The sequence below is a fragment of the Scyliorhinus torazame genome, chromosome 1 (genome assembly GCF_047496885.1).
Source record: "Scyliorhinus torazame isolate Kashiwa2021f chromosome 1, sScyTor2.1, whole genome shotgun sequence".
Taxonomy (NCBI): Eukaryota; Metazoa; Chordata; class Chondrichthyes; order Carcharhiniformes; family Scyliorhinidae; genus Scyliorhinus; species Scyliorhinus torazame.
In genome coordinates, this window is record NC_092707.1 from 236,767,502 (window position 1) to 236,792,148 (window position 24,647).

Sequence of the window (24,647 nt, forward strand, 5' to 3'; positions counted from 1 at the left end):
TCTTGGTGAAGATTGCTGTGAATGCTTCAGCCTTGTCTTCTGCATAGATGAGCTGGGCTCCTCCATCATTGAGGATGGGGATATTTGTGGAACCTCCTCCTCCAGTGGGTTGTTCAATTGTCCACCACCATTCGCGGCTAGATGTGGCAAGACTGCAGCGCTTAGATCTGATGTGTTCGTTGTGGAACTGCTTAGCTCTGTCCATTACTTGCTGTTTGGCACACAAGTAGTCCTGTGTTGTAACTTTACTGGGCTGACACCACATTTTTTGATATGCCTGGTGTTGCTCCTGGCATGCCCTGCTGCACTCTTCATTGAACAGGGTTGATCCCCTGGCTTGGTGGTAATGGTAGAGTGGGGGGGATTATACCGTGCCGTAAGGTTGCAGCTTGTGGTTGAGTATAATCCTGCTGCTGCTGATTGCCCACAGCGCCTCATGGATGCCCAGTCTTGAGTTGCTAGATCTGTGCGATTTCTATCCCATTTAGCATGGTGGTAGTGCCACACAACACGGTGGAGGGTATCCCCAGTGTGGTGACGGGACTTTGTCTCCACAAGAGCTGTGCTGTGGGGTCACTTCTATAGATACTGTAATGGACAGATGCATCTGCAGCAGGCAGGTTGGTGAGGATGAGGTCAAGTGTGTTTTTACCTCTCTTCACTTTCTTGTCCTCGTCTGTCACCCTGACACGCCTTGGTGGATCTTGTTGCCATCCGGTGGTAGAGGTCGCTGCTGGATGTCTCTCCACGGAGGAGTCTTCCACCTTAAACACGGGGATTTGGGGTGGAGGGTGTTGTACGCAGAGGTCCCATGCATTGGTTCATGGACTCCCAAGATGCTTGCCATTTTTACAGCCTTGTGGAATCTGTGGACCAAGCATATGTAAGTTGCTTTAGACCGCACACCCTTTTTAGTTTTTTGAACCATCTTTCGTTACAGTTTTGTTTGCAATTCAGCCCCAAACTCCTGATCTATGGGCACCTGGTGCAGAGAGGGGAGGCAAGAGAGCCTCTTCATGAACCTCCTCCTGGGCCTGGCGAAATATGCCAGAACCACAGAGGGGGCCATCCAACCCAACTGTCTGCCCCTCAATTGCGATTACACTAGCAGCCAGGTCTCCCTTTGTAATTGGGAGTATGCAGCATCCACGGGCACCATTGAGGACTTCCGTGCCCACTGGGCCCTGCAGCAACTGGGGTTTGGGTGAGGTGGGCTGGGGAATTGTCAGTCAGAGAAGATGTACTCTCGCCTAGTCCTGGTGGAGTTGAGAGGGGCAGCTGTGCGGATTTGTCAGTGTGAGAGGATAGGGTGTGAGGCTGAGTGGAGAGGCGCTCACTAAGGGGGAAGTGAATGGGTGGATGTCTCAGAGGCGTGGAGGTTTGAGGTACAGGGAGCTTGTCAGCATTCTTCACTTCTCACTTTGATGTTCTCTTTTCAATGCATTCCACTCCCTCAATGTCCAACTTGTTTGTGACCACGCAATGTGCATTATGCAGGTATATGTCCATTTCCCGGGGAGCGTCCATGACAGTTACGTCTTGGAGCGCTCTCAGATCCCTGAAGTTTTTGAAGGAGTTCAGTGTCTGGAGGGTTGGGCTTCTTGGGGACAGGAGGTTCCCAGTCAAGAGGTGACTGATGATGTCAATGCAAAAGCCACCAACACCTGTGAAGACTCGCTACGAGTCTCGTGCATCAAATCGAGTACTGGTCAAGCAGGTGCTTAGACTGCTCAAGATGTGGTTCCACTGCCTGGACAGGTGGGGGAGGGGGCTGAAAATACAGCCCCCTGAGGGTGTCCTACATTATTGTGGTGTGCTGCACTCTGCAAAACTTATTGCTGCAGAGGGGAGACCAGGGGGAGATAGAGGAGCGCCACATCTCCTCAGATGTGGAGTTTGAGGTGGTAGGCGAGGAGTTACAGCGGAGGATGAAGGCTGTCAAGCCATGGCTAAGGCCCGCATGGGCCGACGAGCAAAGAGTTCCCTCCTAGACTCCCTTTGGGGAGAACCAGGGACTAAGCAGTGAGGAACTTTCCCAACATGGTGGGTGTAATCTCACCATTACTGTGGTGCCAGCGGTAGGTTTTTGTGATTGTGCCCAATTCCATGGACTGGGCACTAAAGCCTTTGGCCAGACCCTGCAGGGGTTTAGAGAACCCCAAAGTGTATCATGGAGTTCACCTGACCCACAACTTTTAATAGATTGTGGTATGGGGAGCACACGGCCCACTACAGGTGTGGTACAGCAGAAATGGAAAAGTATTTTTTGAAGCAAAACAATGTTTATTATATGAACTCAAGTTAACCTTTTTAAAACAAACAGTGAACATCTTAGCAACCATTAATTCAAATACAACCCCAAAGAATACAACACTAAGTAATGCTTACGCTGTCCTTTAAATATCCAGAAGACTTACAAAAGAAACACCTTTTAACAGAAGCTCATCAAGTTAAAGTCACTACTGAAAATATTTACAATTCTGAATTCACCAAATGATCAAGAGACAGTCTTTTCATGGCAGAGAGATCAACAGTACAGCTGCTCTGTCTGGCTTCAGCTCCCACACTGAAAACAAAACTAAAACACACCCTGCAGCAAACAGCCTAAAACAAAAGTAAAAAGCTGACAGACAGCCCAGCTCCACCCACACTCTGACATCACTGATAAACACCCATTTCTTAAAGGTACATTTCTTAAACACCCATTTTTTAAAGGTACTCTCACATGACAAGAATGATGATGACAGGCAGTGAGGTTCGAGCGATGCTCCTCCCATCCCAACGATATATCTGAGTCCTGCCTGTCAGAGCTGGCCACGTCCTGCGGATGAATGGGCTTATCATGGGGAGGGGAGGACCTGCCAGCAGCAGCATGTCTTTACTGAGTCATCAGTGTGGGTGGTGGGGGAGACATAGTGCTGCACTTCTCATACTGCATAGGGATGAAGTAGTGAGTGGGCATGGGGATTTTCAGGGCACTGGGGTTTGCAGAGCATGGTGCCATGAAATGACAGGATCTGCTGGTGATCATAGTGATGTTTATTTACAAGTTCCATATTACAGTGGTGACCTATCTCGACCAATGCCTATTTGCACCCATGCCCATTCGGTGTCTACTGTTTCTGACTCTTCCTCACCCTCCCGCTATGTCTAGGTGTACCCCAGGATCCACAGCTGATGTTGAGGCAGTCTGTTGCCTTCCGTGCCCTATTGGCTGCGATGACCTTCGTGAGTGTCTCCTGGGAGACCTGGACCTTGAGGGTCCTGGCCTACTTTTGGGCAGCACGGGTGTTGCAGTATTATACTCCATGGTGTGCTGGAGGGGGTTTTGCTCACAGGGAAGGAGATGTCAAATGGGCTAGACACACCCTGGGTCCCCTTGGTGGAATGCCCTGAGCTGCACTCCTGTCAATTCACTTCCCTTCAGGTGACCCGGGGCCCCTGTGCTCCTCCATAGGTTAGAGGAGCAGCTGGAGTGAGTTCCAGAAACGCCGCATACACATATGTATTCCCACCAAAGCCTGCACCATGCAGTTGAAGCTCTACACCCTGAAACTCATGCCCTCAGCCATGGAGCGGACATCACCTGCCATGGAGTGCACCTCCTGCATCAAGGTCTCCACTGCGGATGCCACTCTCGCAGCATTGGCTTCATTGTGTTGGAGTGATGGCACCATCTTCTCAGACAGAACGCAATGGGCCTCCACTTGTCAGCCTTGCAGTTGATGAAGGATGCTGTCATCCCTGATGCGAGTTGGGTTGGATGGCCCCCTCTGTGGTTCTGGCATATTTCACCAGGCCCAGGAGGAGGTTCATGATGCAAGATGTTTACTCGTGAGGTTTGAGGAATGATTGTGTCCTTGGGGTCCTCACGTTTGCTTGCAGCCCCCACTATGCCACCCACAAGCGCGGCCCTGCTTCTCGCCGGCCAGCTTAAGGGTTCTTTTCCCATGTGGGGTAGGAGTGCAGAGCTTTGGCGTGACTCCAGGTGGCTGTGCACTCTCATGCTGGTTTGCTTCGTTTTGTCCTATGGAGAGACAGATGGGGAGAATGTAGTCTGGTGTCCTGCCAGTTCAGATGGTTGAGGAGTGGCATGCATGGGACTAGAGTGAGAGCGGGTATGTGAGGAGCTGAGTAGAGGCTGGGGATTGGGGTGGGGGGGGGCGGGGGGGGGGGGAAACATGGGGATTGGGGCTGGGGGAAGGAGGGCCTCGTGACAGGTGGGCAACCTACAAGTGGCTGCGTGAGAGATCACCTTGGAGATGCAAGGGGTGTGCAAAGAAGAGCAGTGAGAGACTGAGGTGGCAGACCTACCTTGACCGTGCGAAGAAGGTCATTTATTTTGTTCCTGCACTGCCGCCCGTTCCTCTTCTGCAGGAGGCTGGCACTTATTATAGCAGTAATATTCTCCCAGATGGAGTGGTCACCCTGCTGGAGGGATGCCTTCTGGAATTCAGATACAGGGGCCGGGATTCTCTCAGCTGATGCCGGTCCGCCGGTTCTTCGGAGAGTGAAGAATCGGCGCCATTGGCGCCGGTCGGAGGCCGCTCTATGCGACCCCCCCCCCAGCGATTCTCCGCCTGGGATGGGCCGAGTGGCCGTGCAAAAAATCCGAGTCCCGCCAGCAGCGTCCACGTGTGCTCTTACCGTCGGGACCTCAGCGTGCATGCATCCGGGGGCGGCTTGGCGGGGGGAGAGTGGGTCCGACCCCGGGGGGGCCTCAGCTGTGGCCTGGCCCGCGATCGGGGCCTACTAATCGGCGGGCCGGCCTTTCGCGCCGGGGGCCTCTTTTGTCCGCGCGGCTCCTGTAATCCTACGCCATGTTGCGACGGGCCGGTGCAGCGAAGGGAGCCACTGTGCATGCGTGCATTGGCCCTGGTCCCACTGCGCATGCACGCATTGGCGCCGGTCCCACTGCGCATGCGTAGATCCGCAGCACCCATCTGACGCCGAGATCGGCAGCTGGAGCGGCGTGAGTCGCTCCAGTGCCGTGTTGGCCCTCTGTAGGGGTCAGAATCTCTGCTCCTGAGGGCGTTTTGACGCCATAGAGAAACGCGACGGCGTTTACAACGGCGTCAACACTTAGCCTCAGGATCAGAGAATCCCGCCCAGGAAGTCCCACTTCTGCTGGACTCCATCCAGGAATTATGGTGAGGGTTCCCTCTGAGAATCTTGGAGAAGGCTTTCTGACTGCCATCCTTCGGTTGGATTTGGAACAAGTGTTGGGGAGGCATTTAAATGGAACTCCCCAGTGATTGCAGTCAATAGGTTTCTCTGTGCGAGCAAATCTGTAGACCACCAAGAGTGTGGCATGATTCACTGAAAGAAAAAACTGTGGTTTAATAGGCTCAATATTCCATGAGATTTCCTGCCGTTGACAGGAATCGCACCATTTTTCTCACTGAAATGGACACTTTGCCATTTTTTAGGTAAGATTCCACCATTGTCTGCAATTTATTTTCACATGTTCAGTTAAAAATTGTGGTTTCATCTACTTTTTATCTTTTAATTAGGAAACAGTTCATGTAAAATGCAATCGTCCTGGTCATACAATGGTGAACAAGATGTTTCAGTTTGACCGGTAAGTTTTAACATTTGAATAATTCACAGCATTATTCAGTCACCACATTACAAAGAACAATCCAATGATGAAAAGCTCCTCAGATCACTGTTTAAGAGCTGATTGTGGCAGGCTTGGCAATTTTTCTACCTCCATTGTACGCAAATGTAGAATGTAAATAGAAAATAGATTTAGGCTCAAACTTCTTGTCGCACCCATGGATGAGTGGTCTCAGATTTGGTGGGAAATTGATGGGGGAGGGGGCTTTCGATCAGTCTCCGGAGGTGGACCAAGGGCACAGGCGCTGAAGAGGAGGCCGAGTCACTGAGGGGGGGTGGGGGGGTGACGTGGGCGGGAGGCCTTGTGGAGGGCAAACTCATCATCGTCATGTGCGAGGTTAAGCCTCATCCAGTTTAAAGTGGTATATAGGGCTCATATGACGGTGGCGAGGATAACGGGCAGTGGGAGTGCTGGTTGGAGGCCTTGGGTGATAGCTGGGCGGGCAAGTTAACGGGAGTGAAGTCGGGGGTTGCCAGGAGGAAGGTGCTTTGGGGGCGGAGGATTGGTTTTTTTTGTTTGAGGGCGGGAAAGGGTGGGGGGGGGGAAGAATTGCTGACATTGGTGTGGTTGGTGTGGCGCAGTTAGGAAGGGCATCGGGGGGTGGGCCTGGTCCTGGAGGGTCGCATGATGTGGGCCAGGGGCTGATTGGTCGGGAAAGGGGGCTGGAAGCTCCCCGACCAGGCTGGTCACGTGGAACATGAGGGGGTTGAATGGGCTGGTTAAATAGTCGCTTGTGTTCATTCATTTAAAGAGTCTAAAGGCGGACGTAGCTTTTTTGCAGGAGATGCACCTGAAGCTGGAGGATCAGGCGAGGCTGAGAAAGAGATGGGTGGGACTCGTGTTCCATTCGGGGCTGGATGTGAAGATGAGGGGTTAGCGGTGTTGGTTAATAAGCGCGTTGCGTTCGAGGTAGGGAGTTTTGTACCAATCCAGTGGGGAACGATATGTGATGGTTAATGGGAAGTTAGAGGGGATGCTGGTTGTTCTGATGAATGTTTATGCCCGAATTGGGATGACGTGGATTTTATGAGGCGGGTGTTAGGTAAGGTCCCAGATTTGGACTTGCATCGGTTGATTATGGGGGGTGATTTTAATCCGGTCATAGATCCGAGCTTGGACGGGTCGAGTCCCAAGTCGTCGAGGGTGTAGGCAGAGGCGAAGGAGCTGAGGGGGTTTATGGATCACATGGGAGTGGAGGACCCATGGGGATTTGGGAGACCGAGGGCTTCTCCCATGTGTACCGGGTGTACTGCCGGATTGACTTTTTTGATTTGGGCAAGAGATTGCTGGTGGGTGTGGCTGATTTGGAGTATTGTGGTTTCCGATCACGCGCTACATTGGGTGGCACAGTAGCACAGTGGTTAGCACTGTTGCTTCACAGAGCCAGGGTCCCAAGTTCGATTCCAGGCTTGGGCAACTGTCTGTGCGGAGTCTGCACACTCTCCCCGTGTCTGCGTGGGTTTCCTCCGGGTGCTCCGCTTTCCTCCCACAAGTCCCGAAAACATGCACTGCCCACAGTGGAGGCTGGATGTGGGGTTGCTGGCAGATGAAGTGGTGTATGAGCAGATGAGTGCTGCCATTCAGGGATGATGAGGGTAAGGTGGTAGTGGACCTGGAGGAGGTGAATGGGGTCTTTGAGGCTTTTATAGGAGACTCTACGAGTCAGAGCCCCCAACCGGGGAAGAAGGGATGCGGCGGTTCCTGGATGGGTTGGAGTTTCCCCAAGTGAAGCAGGGGCTGGTTCAGGGACTGGGGGTCCTAAGGTCCTAATTGGACAACCAGTTATTATATATTTCAAACCCGGTGGGCAGCATTGGAGGCAATATGGGGATCCTGGGGGAATTTGGTTGGTTTTCGGGATACAAATTGAATATAGGAAAGAGCAAGGTACTCACGATTGAGGCCAGGGGGCAGGAAAGGAGACTAGGGAGTTGCTGTTTAGGGTGGTGGGGCCGAATTTCAGGTATTTGGGTATCCAGGTGCCACGGAGTTAGGCACAGTTGCATAAATTGAACATGGCTTGGCTGGTGAAGCAGATGAGGGTGGACTTTAAGAGATATCAGGGCATGTGCAGACAGTAAAAATGACAGTGCTGCCGAGGGTTCTGGTTGTATTTCATAACCTCCCTATCTTTGTTCCCAAGTCGTTTTTTTAGGAAAGTCAATGAGTTGATCTCTGAGTTTGTGTCGGCGGGAAAGACCCCGCGGGTGAGAAATAGGAGAGGGGAAGGTGTCGGATATCTATAAGAAGTATATGGTGTGGGAGGGAGCCCTGGTGGGGGATATTAAGCGTAAATGGGAGGAGGAGCTGGGAGGGGAGTTGAGGACTGAGACGTGGGCGGGAGGCCTTGTGGAGGGTAAATGTGTCCTCGTCATGTGCAAGGTTAAGCCTCATCCAGTTTAAAGTGATATATAGGGCTCATATGACGGTGACGAGGATGAGCAGGTAGGTGTGGGCGATATGCAGGGGGAACTGCGAATCATGTCCACATGTTCTGGGCGTGTCCGAGACTGAGTAGGTTCTGGCAGGGTTCTCAGACATGATGCCCGAGGTGTTGGGTGTGGAAGTGGTTCCGAGTCCAGAGGTGGTGATTTTTGGGATGTTGGAAGACCTGGGAGTCCAGGGGGTGAGAGTGGTTGATGTGACCTGATATTATCTAATTGAATAACAGGGCAAGCTTGATGGGTTCAATGGCCGATTATTGCTTCTATGTTCTTATAGCTGGTCTTTTACGCCTTCTTGCCACTACAATTTCAACTTACTCATTGCTGACAGTCACATTTAAGTGTAGGGTGTCTTTAAATGGCAATACACTGCCTTCTTCTAACTACTATCCCATCCTATACCACAGGTTTTCTGGGCTTCCTGAAGCATTTCAGGCCGACTAACAGTAAGATCCATGGCACGTCCCATCCAGAGTCATGCCAATCAGTTGACCCTGAGATTTACAGGTGGTAGGCACCAAAATGTTGGGTTTAGTCTGTTTCAGATGCTAATGATAGAAGTTTATAACAGCAGTGCAGCGAAAGATTTACTGCTGCAATCATAGAATCCCTACAGCACAGAAGGAGGACATTTAGCCCATCAAGTCTGCACTGACCCTCTGAAAGAGTACCCAACCCGTGCCCACTCCCCTGCCTATCCCAATAACCCCTTAACCTAACATACAAATCTTTGGACACAAAGCGGCAATTTTAGCATGGCCAAGCCACCTAACCTGAATATCTTTGGACTGTGGGAGGAAACCGGAGCACCCAGAAGAAACCCACACAGACATGGGAGAATGTGCAAATTCCGATAAGCTCGATCAAATCTGCTACTCCCCCACTGTGACAAATCACCCCACACCAGGCCCCCCCACTCTGACAACCCCTACCCCAGGCCCTTCACTCTGACACCGCCTGCCCCAGGTCCCCCCCACTCTAATCACCCCCTGCTCCAGGACCCCCACTCCAACAAATCACCCTCTGCCACAGGCCCCTCCACTCTAACAAATCACCCCCTGCTCCAGGCCCCCCACCCTGACAAATCAACCCTTCCCAAGCCCCCTCCACCTTGTCAAGTCACCCCGCCCCAATCCCCTCCCCCCGCTGACAAATCACCCCCTGCCCCAGGCCTTCCCCACCCTGACAAATTCCTCTTGCCCCAATCCCCCCACTCTGACAAAATACCCCCTTCCCCCCACTGTGATAAATCACCCCCCCCCCCCCCCCCCAAAAAAAAAGGTTCCACACAGACAGTCACCCAAGGCCGGAAAAGAATCCGGGTCCCTGGCGCTGTCAAGCAGCAGCGCTAGCCAACATGCTGCCCCTCAAGAGGTTTGAATCAATAACTGTGTTTGTAGCTTAATGAAAATTTATTTTTATTGTGCATCCTTAATTAATGTACGATTCATCATTGATATAAACTCTTTCTACACAATAGGGTTTATAGTCCTGGTGATTCCCAGGAATCCATGTTTGAGGAAGTGCGTCCCTTACTTACCTCTGTACTTGATGGGTAAGTGTTACACATTTTTCTAACTATGTTGTATTAACAGATTCCATGAGACAATTTTATTTTCCTCTGGAAAGTTCAGCCTGCAGCACACAACTTAAAATGTATTTTAGAAGCAAAGCAAACCACATGATTACAGTAAATCAATAAACCAGTAGGAACAAAATACATACAATTTCAACTCTAAAATGGAAGTGTTTCAATAATTAAGTTTGAATTTAGTAAGATTATTACTAATTAATGCTGGAGAATTTGGAACACTGAACAACTAGTTTGTTCTGGCATGTATGTTCTACAGGGGCCTCCTCCCACACTAATTCATCAAATATTATCAGCATATCCCTTTTAATCTTCCTTCCCTCATGTGACTATCTGACTTCCCCTTACTGACATGTGTGCTATTCACCTTGATTACTTACTGTGACAGCAATTTCACATTCTAACTACATTGGGCGAAGAAGTTTTTCCTGAATTCCTTTCCTACTCTATTTACAATATTTCATTTTATAATGGTCTGAAGGTAAAAATGTTGTTAGCTGGAACAATAAATTAGCCAGCAACATGCATCACTGCTGGTTTAGCACAGTGGGCTAAACATCTGGTTTGTAATCCAGAACAAATCCAGCAGGGCGGGTTCAATTCCCGGACCGGCCTCCCCGAACAGGTTCCAGAATGTGGCGACTAGGGGCTTTTCACAGTAACTTCATTGAAGCCTACTTGTGACAATAAGCTATTATTATTATTATCATTGATTCTTTAACACTTCCCAAGCAGCTAAAAGACACTGAACCAGCATAAAGGATAAAACATTTAAGAATCCAATGGAACACAAAATATCTTTATCAGCAAACGGTTATGAAGTTGGATAATGAGTCAGATCCTACACTTTAAAAATAACCAGCAGTATGGGTCTCAAACCATTTCAGAACAGAGCATGTTTGGACTTCCGGTGGCAACATCTAGGTGGAGGTCGCACATTAGGTGCCTCCTGCTAGAATCTTTTTTGACTTTTATACCTGGTCTCGAGGGTAGTTTCTGGGTGGACTGGTGTAGGAAGTCTTAAGGAGCTAGGAGAATGTCAAAGTCCCAGAAGAAAGGTCTTGGAAAGAAGGGGCAAGCGAAAGTCCGCCGACGAATGTTGCTGTGAGTCCAGCAGGAGGAAAGATGACACTGGCTGGGTCATCAGATGGGGCTTCACCCACCACGGATGAAATTTTGACCGAAGTGTTGTCGGTGGAGTTTGAACGGCTGTTTGCCAAACATTTAGAGGTGCTTCGAAGGAAGATGACAGTTTTGTTTAAACAGTGGGTGGAGGAGACATTTGCCCTGATTCAGGTTGCATTGACGAAGACGTTGGTCGAGGTGCGGGAGCAAAGAGAGAAGTTAAAGGGGGTGGAGGGGGCACTGTCGCAGCACACTGACCAGTTCACCTCAATGGATGAGGAGCTGCAGAGGTTGGCTGCACTGTAGCACAGTGGTTAGCACTGTTGCTTCACAGAGCCAGGGTCCCAGATTCGATTCCCGCTTGGGTCACTGTCTGTGCGGAGTCTGCACGTTCTCTCCGTGTCTGCATGGGTTTCCTCCGGGTGCTCCGGTTTCCTCCCACAGTCCAAAGTTGTGCAGGTTTGGGTTGGCCATGCAGAATTGCTCTTCTTATCCAACCCCAAAACGGTTAGATGGGGTTACTGGATTACGGGGATGGGGATAGGGTGGAGGTGTGGGCTTGAGTAAGGGGGGGGGGGGGGGCGGCGGGGTAGAGCCCAGTCACTCCGGTCGAGGCCTAAAACAAATGAGCCAACAAGGGCAATCATAGTCTGCTTCCACAGCTATCAAGTGAAGGAGAAGGTTTTGAGCTGAGCGAAGCAGAAGCAAAATGTGAAGTGGGAAGGTGTTGGTATATGTATATACCAAGATCTGACGATGGAGTTGGCGAATGGGCAGGCAGCCTTTGGACTGGGTGAAGGTGGTACTGTACGGCAGCGGAGTGAGGCTCGGAGTGGTCTACCCAACAAAGCTGAGATTGACTCATAATTCAATGGACTTTTATTTTGAGATGGTGGAGGCGGTGGAGTCATTCACTAAGGCTGGAGGACTGGATCGGAGATGAGAGTTGGGATTTGGACTTTGTTGGTGGGGACAGGGAATGTTTTTCTGATTGAGTTTTTACCTTGGATTAGGTGTTTGTACTTGTCTCTCAATGGGGGGGGGGGGGGGAAATGTTCTTGTTTCTCCTTCTGAGTGTGTTTTTTGTTTCTTGGTTTGGGGCATGTGGGGCTTTTGGCATGAGGGGCCGGGTTATCATCATAGAATTTACAGTGCAGAAGGAGGCCATTCGGCCCATCGAGTCTACACCGGCCCCCGGAAAAGTACCCTACCCAAGGTCAACACCTCCACCCTATCCCCATAACCCAGTACACCCACCCAACACTAAGGCCAATTTTGGACACTAAGGGCAATTTATCATGGCCAATCCACCTAACCTGCACATCTTTGGACTGTGGGAGGAAACTGGAGAACCCGGAGGAAACCCACGCACACACTGGGAGGATGTGCAGACTCCTCACAGACAGTGACCCAAGCCATAATCGAACCTGGGACCCTGGAGCTGTGAAGCAATTGTGCTATCCACAATGCTACCGTGCTGCCCACACGGGTTACTGAGGATGGGATGGGGAGGAAGGGGGGCTCTGGCAGACGTCATCGTGCTGGCAAACGAAGGTTGGCTAGTGAGCGTGGGTGTGGTGGGGGAGGAAGGGCTGCGGTCGTTGTAGCCTGGTTGAGCAGGTTTCGATGGTGCCAGATGGAGACGGTGGTGGTGGATCACTGGGGCAGGTACGTGATCGTAACGGGTGTGTTGGAGGGTAGGTTGGTATTGGTAAACGTAAATGCCCCCAATTGGGATGGCGTGGGATTCATGAAGAGATATTTGGCTGCCATTCCGAATCTGGATATCCATGTGTTGATTTTGGGAGTGGGGATTGGAACACAGTGCTGGAGCCGATGATGCACAGATCCCAGCCACACTCGCTGACCCTGTCGGGGGAGGGAGGTGGCGAAGGCATTGGCTGGGCTCATGAGGGAGCTGGTGGGAGAGTTGACCCGTGGAGAGTTTTGCACTAGAGAGACAAAGAATATTCTTTTTTTTCCCCTGGTGCACAAGGTGTTCTCAAAGGTTGACTTTTTTGTGGTGGGGAAGGCGCGATTGGCTGGAGTTCAGAGGAAAGACTATTTGGCAACTATGATCTTGATCATGGTCCGCATTGGATGGTTGTGGTACTAGAGAAGGGGCCGGTCTAGAAGTTGGGGAGGAGGATGGATGTGGGGTTATTGGCGGATCTTCTGTGACAAGATAGGGAAGGTAATTGAGGAGTATGTGGGGTTCATTTGCATGGGGGAGGTCTCGCCGTCGATGATTTGGGAGGCCTTGAAGGCAGTGGTGAGGGAAGGTGATCTCATTTAAGGTTGATAGGGAGGAGAGGGAGGAACACCAATGACTGATGGAAAAGCTTTTGGAGTTGATGGGAGGTATGTGGGGGACCCAGATCTGTTTTTTGGCAAAGAGGAAGGAGTGGCAGGCGAGGTTTGACCTGCTATTCATGAGGAAAGTGGTGCGTCAGGTAAGAAAGACGGGGGGAGAGAGACAGAAGCCCACCATCAGAAGAATCACCTGGAACGTCAGGGGACTTAATGACCCAGCGAAAAGATCCAAAGTCTTTGACCATCTGAAAAGTATGAAAGCCGGTATATAGTCTTTCTCCAAGAGACCCGACTGTGGGTAAGGAAGAGCGGGGTGAGACAGACTTGCCATTCGTACTACGGGACGAGGGCTCGGGGGAGGGTGGTCAATAAGAGGGGCAGCATTTACAGCGATGAGGACGGTTACGGACCATGGGGACGGTACGTTAGAGTTAGTGGTGACACCAGTGGATCTTGTGAATCTGTATGCTCCCAACTGAGACGACGCGACGACGCAGAATTCATGAAAAACACCAAGGCGGAAATCCCTGACATAGACGCACACCGACTCATCGTGGGAGGGGACTTTAACTGTGTACAGGACCCACGGACTGACAGATCAAACCCCAAATCGGGGTGAAAAAAATCAAACATGATGAAAGAATTGGGAGTGTTCATGGAACAGATGGGGAAAGTGGGCCCATGGAGGTTCACTCACCCAGGGGAGAAGGAGTGGCCCTTCTTCTCCCAGGTACACAGGGCCTACACCTGGATTGACTTCCTGGTGCTTCCAGGGGTTGTAGGAGCGGAGTACTCTGAAATTGTAATCTCCGACCACCCTTCACACTACATGGATGTTAGGTTGGAAACGGGCCAGGCCCAGTGCTTCCCCATGGAGGCTGGACTAGGCCCACCTTGCTGATAAGGCATTCTGCGAGTGGATATCACAGGCCATTGATGGGTACGTTACCAACAACCAGAATGAAGAGATCTCACCCACCAAGTTCTGGGAGGCTCTGAAGGCAGTGATGAAGGGAGAAATTGTGTGCAAGGTGCGCAGAAATAGGAAAGAGAAGGTGGCCAGGCAGCAACTGGTTGACTCCACACAGGAGATGGACCGGCGATACTCCACGGCCCGACCATAGAGCTACTGGTGGAGAGGAAGAAGCTACAAATAGACATTAACCTGCTCTCCACGAGGAAAGCAGTGCACCAGCTCTATCACACACGAGGGAACTTTTACGAACACGGAGAGAAAGCCAGCTGCCTGCTGGCTCACTAGCTGAGAAAACAGGGAGTCACAAGTGTCATGTGAGAGTACCTTCAAGAAATGGGTGTTTGTAAATGGGTGTGTATATAAATATCTGTAGTGAGAGTACCTTTAAGAAATGGGTGTTTACTACTGCAGTGATGTCAGAGTGGGTGGAGCTGGGCAGTCTTGTCAGCTTTTTACTTTTGTTTTTGAGCTGGCTGCAGGGTGTGTTTTAGTTTCGTTTTCAGTGTTGGAGCTGATGTCACAGCCAGAAGGTGTATGGATCTCCCTCTGTAATCTAAAGACTCTAAATCGATCCTGGTGATTTAAAACTAATAACAATAGTGACTTTAACCTGACGTGCTTCTGGTAAAAGGTGTTTTACGTCGTATGGATGTTAAAAGGAAAGCTTAAAGAATTACTTAGTATTGTATTCTTTGGGGTTGTATTTGAATTAATTGTTGCTAAGATGTTGACTATGTTTTAAAAAGGTTAACTTGAGTTCATAGAATAAACATTGTTTTGCTTTAAAAAATACTTTTCCATTTCTGCTGTACCACACCTGTAGAGTGGGCTGTGTGCTCCCGATACCACAATCTATTAAAAGTTGTGGGTCAGGTGAACTCCATTTTACACTTTGGGGTTCTCTAAACCCTGGCCCATAACAAATTGGGGGCTCGTCCGGGATAAATGTATCTATTGGATTGGCTTTGTGAACTTAAAAACAGTGAGGGGTGAGCATATTGTGGGTGCTTTTCAAGTGTGGTATTCTAGTTTAAGTGGGGAGTGTGTTGTGGACAATGGCACATTCAGAGGCTCTGAAGGTTTTGGGGGTGGAGACGGTCACACGCAGTTTCTTACGGACAGAGACTAAAAGCAGACTGTTAGATTTGGCAAAAACATTGCAGTTAACATTACCTGACAAAATGCGAAAAGGTGAGGTAATTATGGCGGTGGCTAAGCATTTAAAGTTGCCTGAGATACAGTTTGACTCATTGGAAATAGCAAAAATTCAGTTGCAAATTAAACAAATGGAACATGAGAAAGAATTAAAGCAGCTTGAATACAAAAGAGAGAGATAGGAAAAAGAAGGAGCGAGAGAAAGAGTGATAAAGAAAGAGAAAGAGAGGGAGAGAGGAAAAGGAGAGAGAAGAAAGGAAAACATAAAGAATAGCCCTAGCAGAACAAAAAGAAAGAGAAAGGGAGATACATATCACGGAAAAAGATAAAGAGAGAGAGTTTGAACTTCAGAAAATGGCCAAGAAACATGACTGTCAGTTAAAATTGGCAGACGTAAAGGGAAACGTAGAGTTGGTGGATAGTGATGAGGATAGTGAGAACAAGCGTCAAAGTCGAAGGCTTGGTGGGAATCTATTTAAACATGTCCAAGCATTGCCAAGGTTTGACGTGAAGGAAGTGGAAGCCTTTTTCATTTCATTTGAGAAGGTAGCTAAACAAATGAAATGGCCACAGGACATGTGGGGATTACTGATTCAAACCAAGCTGGTAGGTAGGGCTAGTGAAATGTTTGCATCATTACCGGAGGAAGTATCTGGGACATATGAGGAGGTGAAAAAATCCATCTTGGGTGCATATGAACTAGTGCCTGAAGCCTACAGACAAGGGTTTAAAAATTTAAGGAAAGAATTTGGTCAAACATACATGGAGTTTGAAAGGATCAAACAGAGTAATTTTGATAGGTGGATAAGGGCTTTGAAAGCCGACCAAATGTATGAAGCTCTCAGAGAAATTATACTTTTGGAGGAGTTTAAAAATTCAATTCCTGATATAGTGAGAATTCATGTGGAAGAGCAGGATTAGCAGCAGAAATGGCAGATGATTATGAATTAGTTCATAAATCAAAGCTTGGTTTCTGACATCAGTTTCAGCCTGTGACGGATAGAAACTGGGAACATGAGAAATACTCAAGTGGTAAAGGTAAAGGTGATCTGATGGGAGATAATAAGGGGAGTGTACCTCAGATTAAAAAAGAAATCCAGGAGGGTGGAAAAGAAATGAAAAGTTTCAAATGTTTTCACTGTAATAAACTAAGCCATGTAAAGTCACAGTGTTGGTGGTTGAAGAAAAGTACTGGGAAGGCTGATGTGGTAAAACAGGATAAGACAGTGGGGGTTTGTTAAAGTGGTAAAGGAAAGCCCAAGTGAAATGAAGGAGGTGCAAAAGATGGTACAGCCTGGTCAAGAGGTGATTGATAAGAAGGTGCCAGATCTCTTTAAAGAATTTACTTGTGTGGGTAAAGTTTACTCATGTGTATCAGGAGCAGCAGGTAAAGAAGTCACAATTTTAAGAGATATGGGAGCTAGTCAATCTTTAATGGTAAGAGATGAGGAGTTGTGTAGTTTGGTAAGAATGTTGCCAGAAAAGGTGGTAATATGTGGAATTCGGGGTGAGAGGAGTGGTGTTCAATTATTTAACGTACGGTTGGAAAGTCCAGTGAAGAGTGGTGAAGTGGTAGTAGGAGTAATAGATAAACTATCTTGTCCAGGAATACAGTTTATCTTGGGTAATGATATAGCTGGATCGCAGTTGGGAGTGATGCCAACTGTGGTGGATATGCCAGTGGAAAATCAGACAACTGAAATGTTGAAGGATGGATATCCTGGGATTTTTCCGGCTTGTGTAGTAACAAGGTCGCAAAGTCACAGGTTATGACAAGAGGAGAAATCAAACAGTGAAGAGGAAGTGGAATTGCAATTATCAGAAACGATTTTTGATCAGATGGTTGAAAAAGAACAAGAACAGGTGGAGGATGAGGCGGATATTTTTAGTTCAGGAAAATTGGCGGAATTACAACAAAAAGATATAGAAATACAACGGATGTATCAGAAAGCATATACGGAAGAGGAATCTGAGTGTATATCAGAGTGTTATTACCGTAAAAATGATGTCTTAATGAGAAAATGGAGACCTTTACATATGCAGATGAAAAGTGGGCAGAAGTTCATCAAGTAGTATTGTCGGCAGGTTATAGAAAGGAGGTGTGAATGGACAGAAGAGATAATAGTGGCCAGATTGCGGAGGATCCTCTGGAGCAGCGGCAAAGAAGGGAAGTGAGAAGCAAGATGGCGGTGGAGGGAGGCCAGTTGGTATGAGGCCTGGAACAGCAGGAGTTCCTCCAGCGATGTGTGGAGGAGCTCAAGAAGGGGGTGCTGGCGCCGATGCTGCAGGTGATTGAGGGGTTAAAGGAGGCGCAGAAGACCCAAGAGATGGAGCTCCGTGGAGTGAAGGCAAAAGCTGCCGAAAATGAGGACGAGATACAGGGCTTGGTGGTGAAGACGGAGACACACGAGGTACTGCATAAGAGTTGTATGGAGAGACTGGAAGCCCTGGAAAATAGCTCGAGGAGGAAGAACTTAAGAATCTTGGGTCTTCCCGAAGGGGCAGAGGGAGCCGACGTTGGGGCGTATGTGAGCACGATGCTCCATACCTTAATGGGAGCTGAGGCCCCGACGGGCCCCCTGGAAGTGGAGGGAGCGTATCGAGTCCTCGTGAGAAGACCAAAGGCAGGAGAAATACCTCGAGCAATAGTGGTGAGGTTCCACAGCTACAAGGACAGGGAGATGGTCCTGAGATGGGCGAAAAAGACACGGAGCAGCAGGTGGGAGAACGCGGTGATCCGCGTGTATCAGGATTGGAGTGTGGAAGTGGCGAGAAGGAGGGCGAGTTTCAATCGGGCCAAGGCGGTGCTCCACAAGAGGAAAGTGAAGTTCGGAATGGTGCAGCCGGCAAGACTGTGGGTTACATACCAGTGTAAACACCACTACTTCGAGACGGCAGAAGAGGTGTGGACATTTATTGAAGAGGAGAAGTTGGACTAGATTGGAGAAAGAGTGTTTGAAATGAAGTAGTGAGGTGGTGGTAAGGGACTGTGATCAGATGGGGGAAAATTTTCTTTCCCCTCGAAGGGGGACACACACGAAGAAATGTGGGCGTCGGTGGGGAAGGGGAGGGGGAAGGAGAGAGGGAGCTGCGCCATCAGGGGCGGGGCCGAGAGGGAAGCGCGGGCTTTGTTCCCGCACTATGGAAATTGTGACGGGAAAAGGGGGCGCAGGAAGGAGGGGGCCTCACATAATGGGAGGCTAAGGATAAACGGGGGAAGCCGAGGTCAGCCAGAGTTTGCTGACTTCCGGAAGCAATATGGGGGGAGCAACTAAGCTAGAGAGGGATCTAGCAGAGGGGGGGGGGGTTTAACTGGGTTGCTGCTGCTAAGGGGAAGGGGGAGCTGTTACGGGATGGGATGGTCGGGACGGGAGGGCGCCGTCGGGGGGATAAGCTGGTGCGTGGGAACCGGGTGGGGAGCTGGTCTAAAAAAGGGGATGGCTAGTCGACGAGGGGGGGTGTAAAGAGCCCCCCAACCCGGTTGATCACGTGGAACGTGAGAGGGTTGAATGGGCCGATTAAGAAGGCAAGGGTACTTGCGCACCTAAAGAAGCTAAAGGCAGACGTGGTCATGCTTCAGGAGACGCACCTGAAACTGGCGGATCAGGTCAGATTAAGAAAAGGATGGGTGGGACAGGTATTCCACTCTGGCTTGGATGCGAGAAATAGAGGGGTGGCAATACTGGTGGGGAAACGGGTATTGTTTGAGGCGAAGACCATAGTGGCGGACAGTGGGGGTAGATACGTGATGGTGAGTGGCAGATTGCAAGGTGAGGCTGTGGTGCTGGTGAATGTATATGCCCCGAACTGGGATGACGTGAACTTTATGAAGCGTATGTTGGGGCGCATCCCGGACCTGGAGATGGGAAAGTTGGTAATGGGGGGGGACTTCAACACGGTGCTCGACCCAGGGCTGGACCGGTCCAGATCTAGGACCGGGAGGAGGCCGGCAGCGGCCAAAGTGCTTAAGGGCTTTATGGAGCAGATGGGAGGAGTTGATCCCTGGAGATTTACTAGGCCAAGGAGTAAAGAGTTTTCCTTCTTCTCCCATGTCCACAAAGTGTACTCCCGGATAGACTTCTTTGTCCTGGGAAGGGCGCTGATCCCGAAGGTGGCAGGAACGGAGTATTCGGCTATAGCCATTTCAGATCATGCCCCACATTGGGTAGATCTGGAAGTAGGAGAGGAAAAGGAGCAGCGCCCACTCTGGAGATTAGATATGGGACTGTTGGCGGACGAGGGGGTATGTGCAAGGGTGAGGGGATGTATTGAAAGGTACCTAGAGATTAATGATGACGGAGAGGTCCAGGTGGGAGTGGTCTGGGAGGCGCTGAAGGCGGTGGTTAGAGGGGAGCTGATCTCCATTAGGGCACATAAGGGGAAACAAGAGGGTAAAGAAAGGGAGAGATTGTTGAGGGAGATTTTGAGGGTGGATAGGCAATATGCGGAGGCTCCAGATGAAGGGTGACACAGGGAAAGACGGTGATTGCACACGGACTTTGACTTGTTGGCCACGGGTAAGTCGGAGGCACAATGGAGGAAGGCACAGGGAGTGCAGTATGAATATGGAGAGAAGGCGAGCCGGCTGCTGGCCCAACAACTTAGGAAGAGGGGGGCGGCGAGAGAGATCGGAGGGGTTAGAGACGAGGAGGGAACGATGGAACGGGGAGCGGAGAGGGTGAACGGGGTGTTTAAGGTATTTTACGAGAGGCTATATAAGGCTCAACCCCTGGAAGGGAAAGAGGGAATGATGCGTTTCCGAGACCAGCTGGAGTTCCCGAAGGTTGAGGAACAGGAGATGACAGGACTGGGAGCGCAGATTGAGGTGGAGGAGGTGGTAAAAGGAATTGGGAACATGCAGGCAGGGAAGGCCCCGGGACCGGATGGGTTCCCGGTGGAGTTCTATAGGAAATACGTGGACCTGCTGGCCCCACTTCTGACGAGAACCTTTAATGAGGCTAGGGAAAGGGGGATACTACCCCCGACGATGCCGGAGGCGACGATATCGCTGATCCTGAAAAGAGACAAAGTCCCGCTGCAGTGCGGGTCATACAGACCTATTTCCCTCTTGAACGTAGATGCCAAGCTTTTGGCCAAGGTGATGGCGACGAGGATAGAGGACTGTGTCCCTGGGGTGGTGCATGATGATCAAACGGGGTTTGTTAAAGGGAGGCAATTGAATGCTAATATACGGAGGCTGCTGGGGGTGATGATGCCCCCACCGGAGAGGGAGGCGGAGATAGTGGTGGCGATGGATGCAGAGAAAGCATTTGATAGAGTGGAGTGGGACTACCTGTGGGAAGTACTGAGGAGATTTGGATTTGGAGAGGGGTTCATTAGATGGGTTCAGCTCCTGTACAGGGCCCCGGTGGCAAGTGTGATTACAAATAGGCAACGATCTGACCACTTCCGACTATATAGGGGTACAAGACAGGCATGTCCCCTGTCCCCGTTACTGTTTGAGTTGGCAATTGAGCCACTCGCCATAGCGCTGAGGGGCTCTAGGAAGTGGAGGGGGGTACTTAGAGGAGGAGAAGAGCATCGGGTGTCATTATACGCGCATGATTTGTTGTTGTATGTCGCGGACCCAGTGGAGGGGATGCCTGAGATAATGCAGACACTCAGGGAGTTTGGAGAATTTTCAGGATATAAATTGAATATGGGGAAGAGTGAACTGTTTGTGATGCACCCCGGGGAACAGGGCAGGGGAATAGACGATTTACCGTTGAGGAGGGTAACAAGGGATTTCCGGTATTTAGGGATCCAGGTGGCCAGGAACTGGGGAACCTTGCATAAGCTTAACTTGGCACGACTGGTAGAGCAGATGGAAGAGGACTTTAGGAGGTGGGACATGGCGCCCCTGTCATTGGCGGGCAGGGTGCAGGCGGTTAAAATGGTGGTCCTTCCGAGGTTTCTTTTTGTGTTCCAGTGCCTCCCTGTACTGATTACAAAGGCCTTTTTTAAGAAGGTGGACAAGAGTATTATGAGCTTTGTGTGGGCTGGAAAGACCCCAAGAGTAAAGAGGGGGTTCCTGCAGCGCAGTAGGGACAGAGGGGGACTGGCACTGCCGAGTCTAAGTGATTATTATTGGGCCGCCAACGTGTCAATGATATGTAAGTGGGTGAGGGAAGGGGAAGGAGCGGCGTGGAAAAGACTGGAGATGGCGTCCTGTAGGGGAACTAGTCTAAAAGCACTGGCGACGGCACCGTTACCGTTCTCCCCGAAAAAATACACCACAAACCCAGTGGTGGTGGCAACTCTGAAAATTTGGGGGCAGTGGAGACGACATAAGGGAGTGACGGGTGCCTCAGTGTGGTCCCCGATAAGGAACAACCATAGATTCGTCCCGGGAAGGATAGATGGGGGATTTAAATCTTGGCAGCGAGCAGGAATTGCGAAATTGAAGGACTTGTTCTTAGACGCGACGTTCGCGAGTCTGGGAGCACTGACAGAAAAATATGGGTTTCCACCTGGAAATGCATTTCGCTATATGCAAGTGAGGGCATTTGTGAGGCAACAGGTGAGGGAATTTCCGCAGCTCCCGGTGCAAGAGATCCAGGACAGAGTGATTTCGGGGGCATGGGCGGGTGATGGTAGGGTGTCATATATATAGGGAAATGAGAGACGAGGGGGAGACGATGGTAGAGGAGCTGAAGGGAAAATGGGAGGAGGAGCTGGGGGTAGAGATTGAGGAGGGGCTGTGGGAAGATGCCCTAAGTAGGGTAAACTCTTCGTCCTCGTATGCCAGGCTCAGCCTGATACAATTCAAGGTTCTACACAGGGCGCATATGACTGGAGCAAGGCTGAGTAGATTTTTTGGAGTGGAGGATAGGTGCGGGAGATGCGCAGGAAGCCCGGCAAACCACACCCACATGTTTTGGTCATGTCCGGTATTGCATGGGTTCTGGGTGGGTGTGGCAAAAGTGATTTTAAAGGTGGTGGGGGTCCGGGTCAATCCAAGCTGGGAGTTGACTATATTTGGGGCTGCAGATGAGCCGGGAGTGCAGGAGGCGAGAGAGGCCGATGTTTTGGCCTTTGCGTCCCTAGTAGCCCGGCGAAGGATTCTACTTATCTGGAAAGAAGCTAAGCCCCCGGGTGTGGAGGCCTGGATCAATGACATGGCAGGGTTCATAAAATTGGAGCGGATAAAGTACGCACTAAGAGGTTCGGCTCATGGGTTCACCAGGCGGTGGCAACCGTTCCTCGACTATCTCGCAGAGCGATAAGGGAAAATAGGAAAGGTAGCAGCAGCAACCCAGGGCGGAGGGGGGGTGAGGGCTCATTTGAGTCCTCAGGGGTTTTATGTGTGTGTTTATATATTAGTTATTTATCATAGATTATCATAGAATTTACAGTGCAGAAGGAGGCCATTCGGCCCATCGAGTCTGCACTGGCTCTTGGAAAGAGCACCCTACCCAAGGTCAACACCTCCACCCTATCCCCATAACCCAGTAACCCCGTCCAACACTAAGGGCAATTTTGGACACTAAGGGTAATTTAGCATGGCCAATCCACCTAACCTGCACATCTTTGGACTGTGGGAGGAAACCGGAGCACCCGGAGGAAACCCACGCATACACTGGGAGGATGTGCAGACTCCGCACAGACAGTGACCCAAGCCGGAATCGAACCTGGGACCCTGGAGCTGTGAAGCAATTGTGCTATCCGCAATGCTACCGTGCTGCCATAATTTATATTAGATGTTACGAAGTTACTATTTTAGTTACTATTTCTGTTGTTTCTTATTTTGTTGTTGGCAGTTGCCGTTAGTTAGCATATTATTTATTTTAAAAACGATCAATGTATATGTTATTACAAAGTTGTAAAATGGGAAATTTTTGTTTGATCGAAAAACTTTAATAAAATATATTTATAAAAAAATAAATATCTGTAGTGAGAGTACCTTTAAGAAATGGGTGTTTACTACTGCAGTGATGTCAGAGTGTGGGTGGAGCTGGGCTGTCTGTCAGCTTTTTAGTTTCGTTTTAGGCTGTTTGCTGCAGGGTGTGTTTTAGTTTCGTTTTCAGTGTTGGAGCTGAAGCCAGACCAAGCAGGCGTACTGCTGTTCTCTCTGCCATCAAAAGACTATCTCTTGATCATTTGGTGAATTCAGAATTATAAGTGTTCTCAGTAGTGAATGTAAACCTAATGTGCTTCTGTTAAAAGGGGTTTCTTAAATCTTCTGGATGTTAAAAGGACAGCTTACGGATTACTTAGTGTTTTGTTCTTTGGCGGTTGTATTTGAATTGATGGTTGCTGAGATGTTCACTGCATGTCTTTAAAAAGTTAACTTGAGTTCATAGAATAAACATTGTTTTGCTTTCAAAAATACTTTTCCATCTCTGCTGTACCACACCTGTAGAGTGGGCCGTGCCCCCCCCCCCCCCCCCGCCCACTCCCTGCTGACGATTAATTCTCCGCGAAGAAGTCAATGAATGGCTGCCACCTCCGGGCGAACCCCGATAGTGAACCTCTCAAGGCGAACTTAACCTTTTCTAGACCAAGAAAGCTCGCCATGTCCGATAGCCATGTTTCGGTCTTCGGGGGCTTTGAGTCCCTCCATGCCAACAGTATTCATCGCGGGGCTACCAGGGAAGCAAAGGCCAAGACATCGGCCTCCTTCTCCTCCTGGACTCCCGGGTCCTCCGACACCCCAAAGATTGTCACCTCAGGACTTATTACCACCCCAGTTTTCAAAACCCGGGACATGATGTCTGCGAATCCCTGCCAGTACCCCCTGAGTCTGGGGCACGACCAGAACATGTGCACATGATTAGCCGGCCCACCGGCGCATCTGGCGCACTTGTCCTCCAGCCCGAAAAATTTACTCATCAGGGCCACCGTCATGTGGGCCCGGTGCACGACCTTAAACTGGATCAGACTGAGCCTGGCACACGTTGCGGTCGTGTTTAGTCTGCCCAGCGCTTCTGCCCAAATACCGTCCTCCATCTTCCCCCTGAGCTCCACCTCCCACCTAAGCTTCAGGTCATCAGTCTGTGTATCCTCTGCTCCCATGAGTTCTGTGTAAATATCTACCCTCACCTACCTCTCCCCTAGAAACTACCCTGTCCAGCCTCCCCTTTGGCGGGAGGCGTGGGAAGGACGGCACCAGTCGGCGCACAAAATCCCGCACCTGTAAGTATCTAAAGTCATTCCCTCCCGCCAGCCCGAACTTCTCCTCCAACGCCCTCATGCTCGGAAAGCTCCCATCCAGGAACAGATCACCCACCCTCCCAATCCCCACCCTCCGCTACAGTCGATACCCACCATCCATGTTCCCCGGGACGAATCGGTGATTGCCGCAGATTGGGGTGCACATCGATGCTCTCACTTCCCCTATCTGCCTCCTCCACTGGCCCCAGATCTGCAAAGCCGCCACCACTATAGGGCTGGTGGAGTACTGCGCCGGCTGGAGCGGCAGAG

The 24,647-nt window shown here is 50.2% G+C and overlaps 1 protein-coding gene across 3 annotated transcripts in view; it reads left to right on the forward strand.

Annotated features, from left to right (window-relative positions):
- The window catches only part of kif25 (kinesin family member 25), a 331,410-nt gene that overhangs the window by 134,782 nt on the left and 171,981 nt on the right, over positions 1 to 24,647 (forward strand). For all 3 annotated transcript variants that reach the window (XM_072503593.1, XM_072503588.1, XM_072503600.1), the window contains exons 8-9: positions 5,514 to 5,581; positions 9,545 to 9,619. In XM_072503593.1, coding sequence (XP_072359694.1) covers positions 5,514 to 5,581; positions 9,545 to 9,619 — 143 coding nt within the window. The remainder of the gene's footprint in view (positions 1 to 5,513; positions 5,582 to 9,544; positions 9,620 to 24,647) is intronic.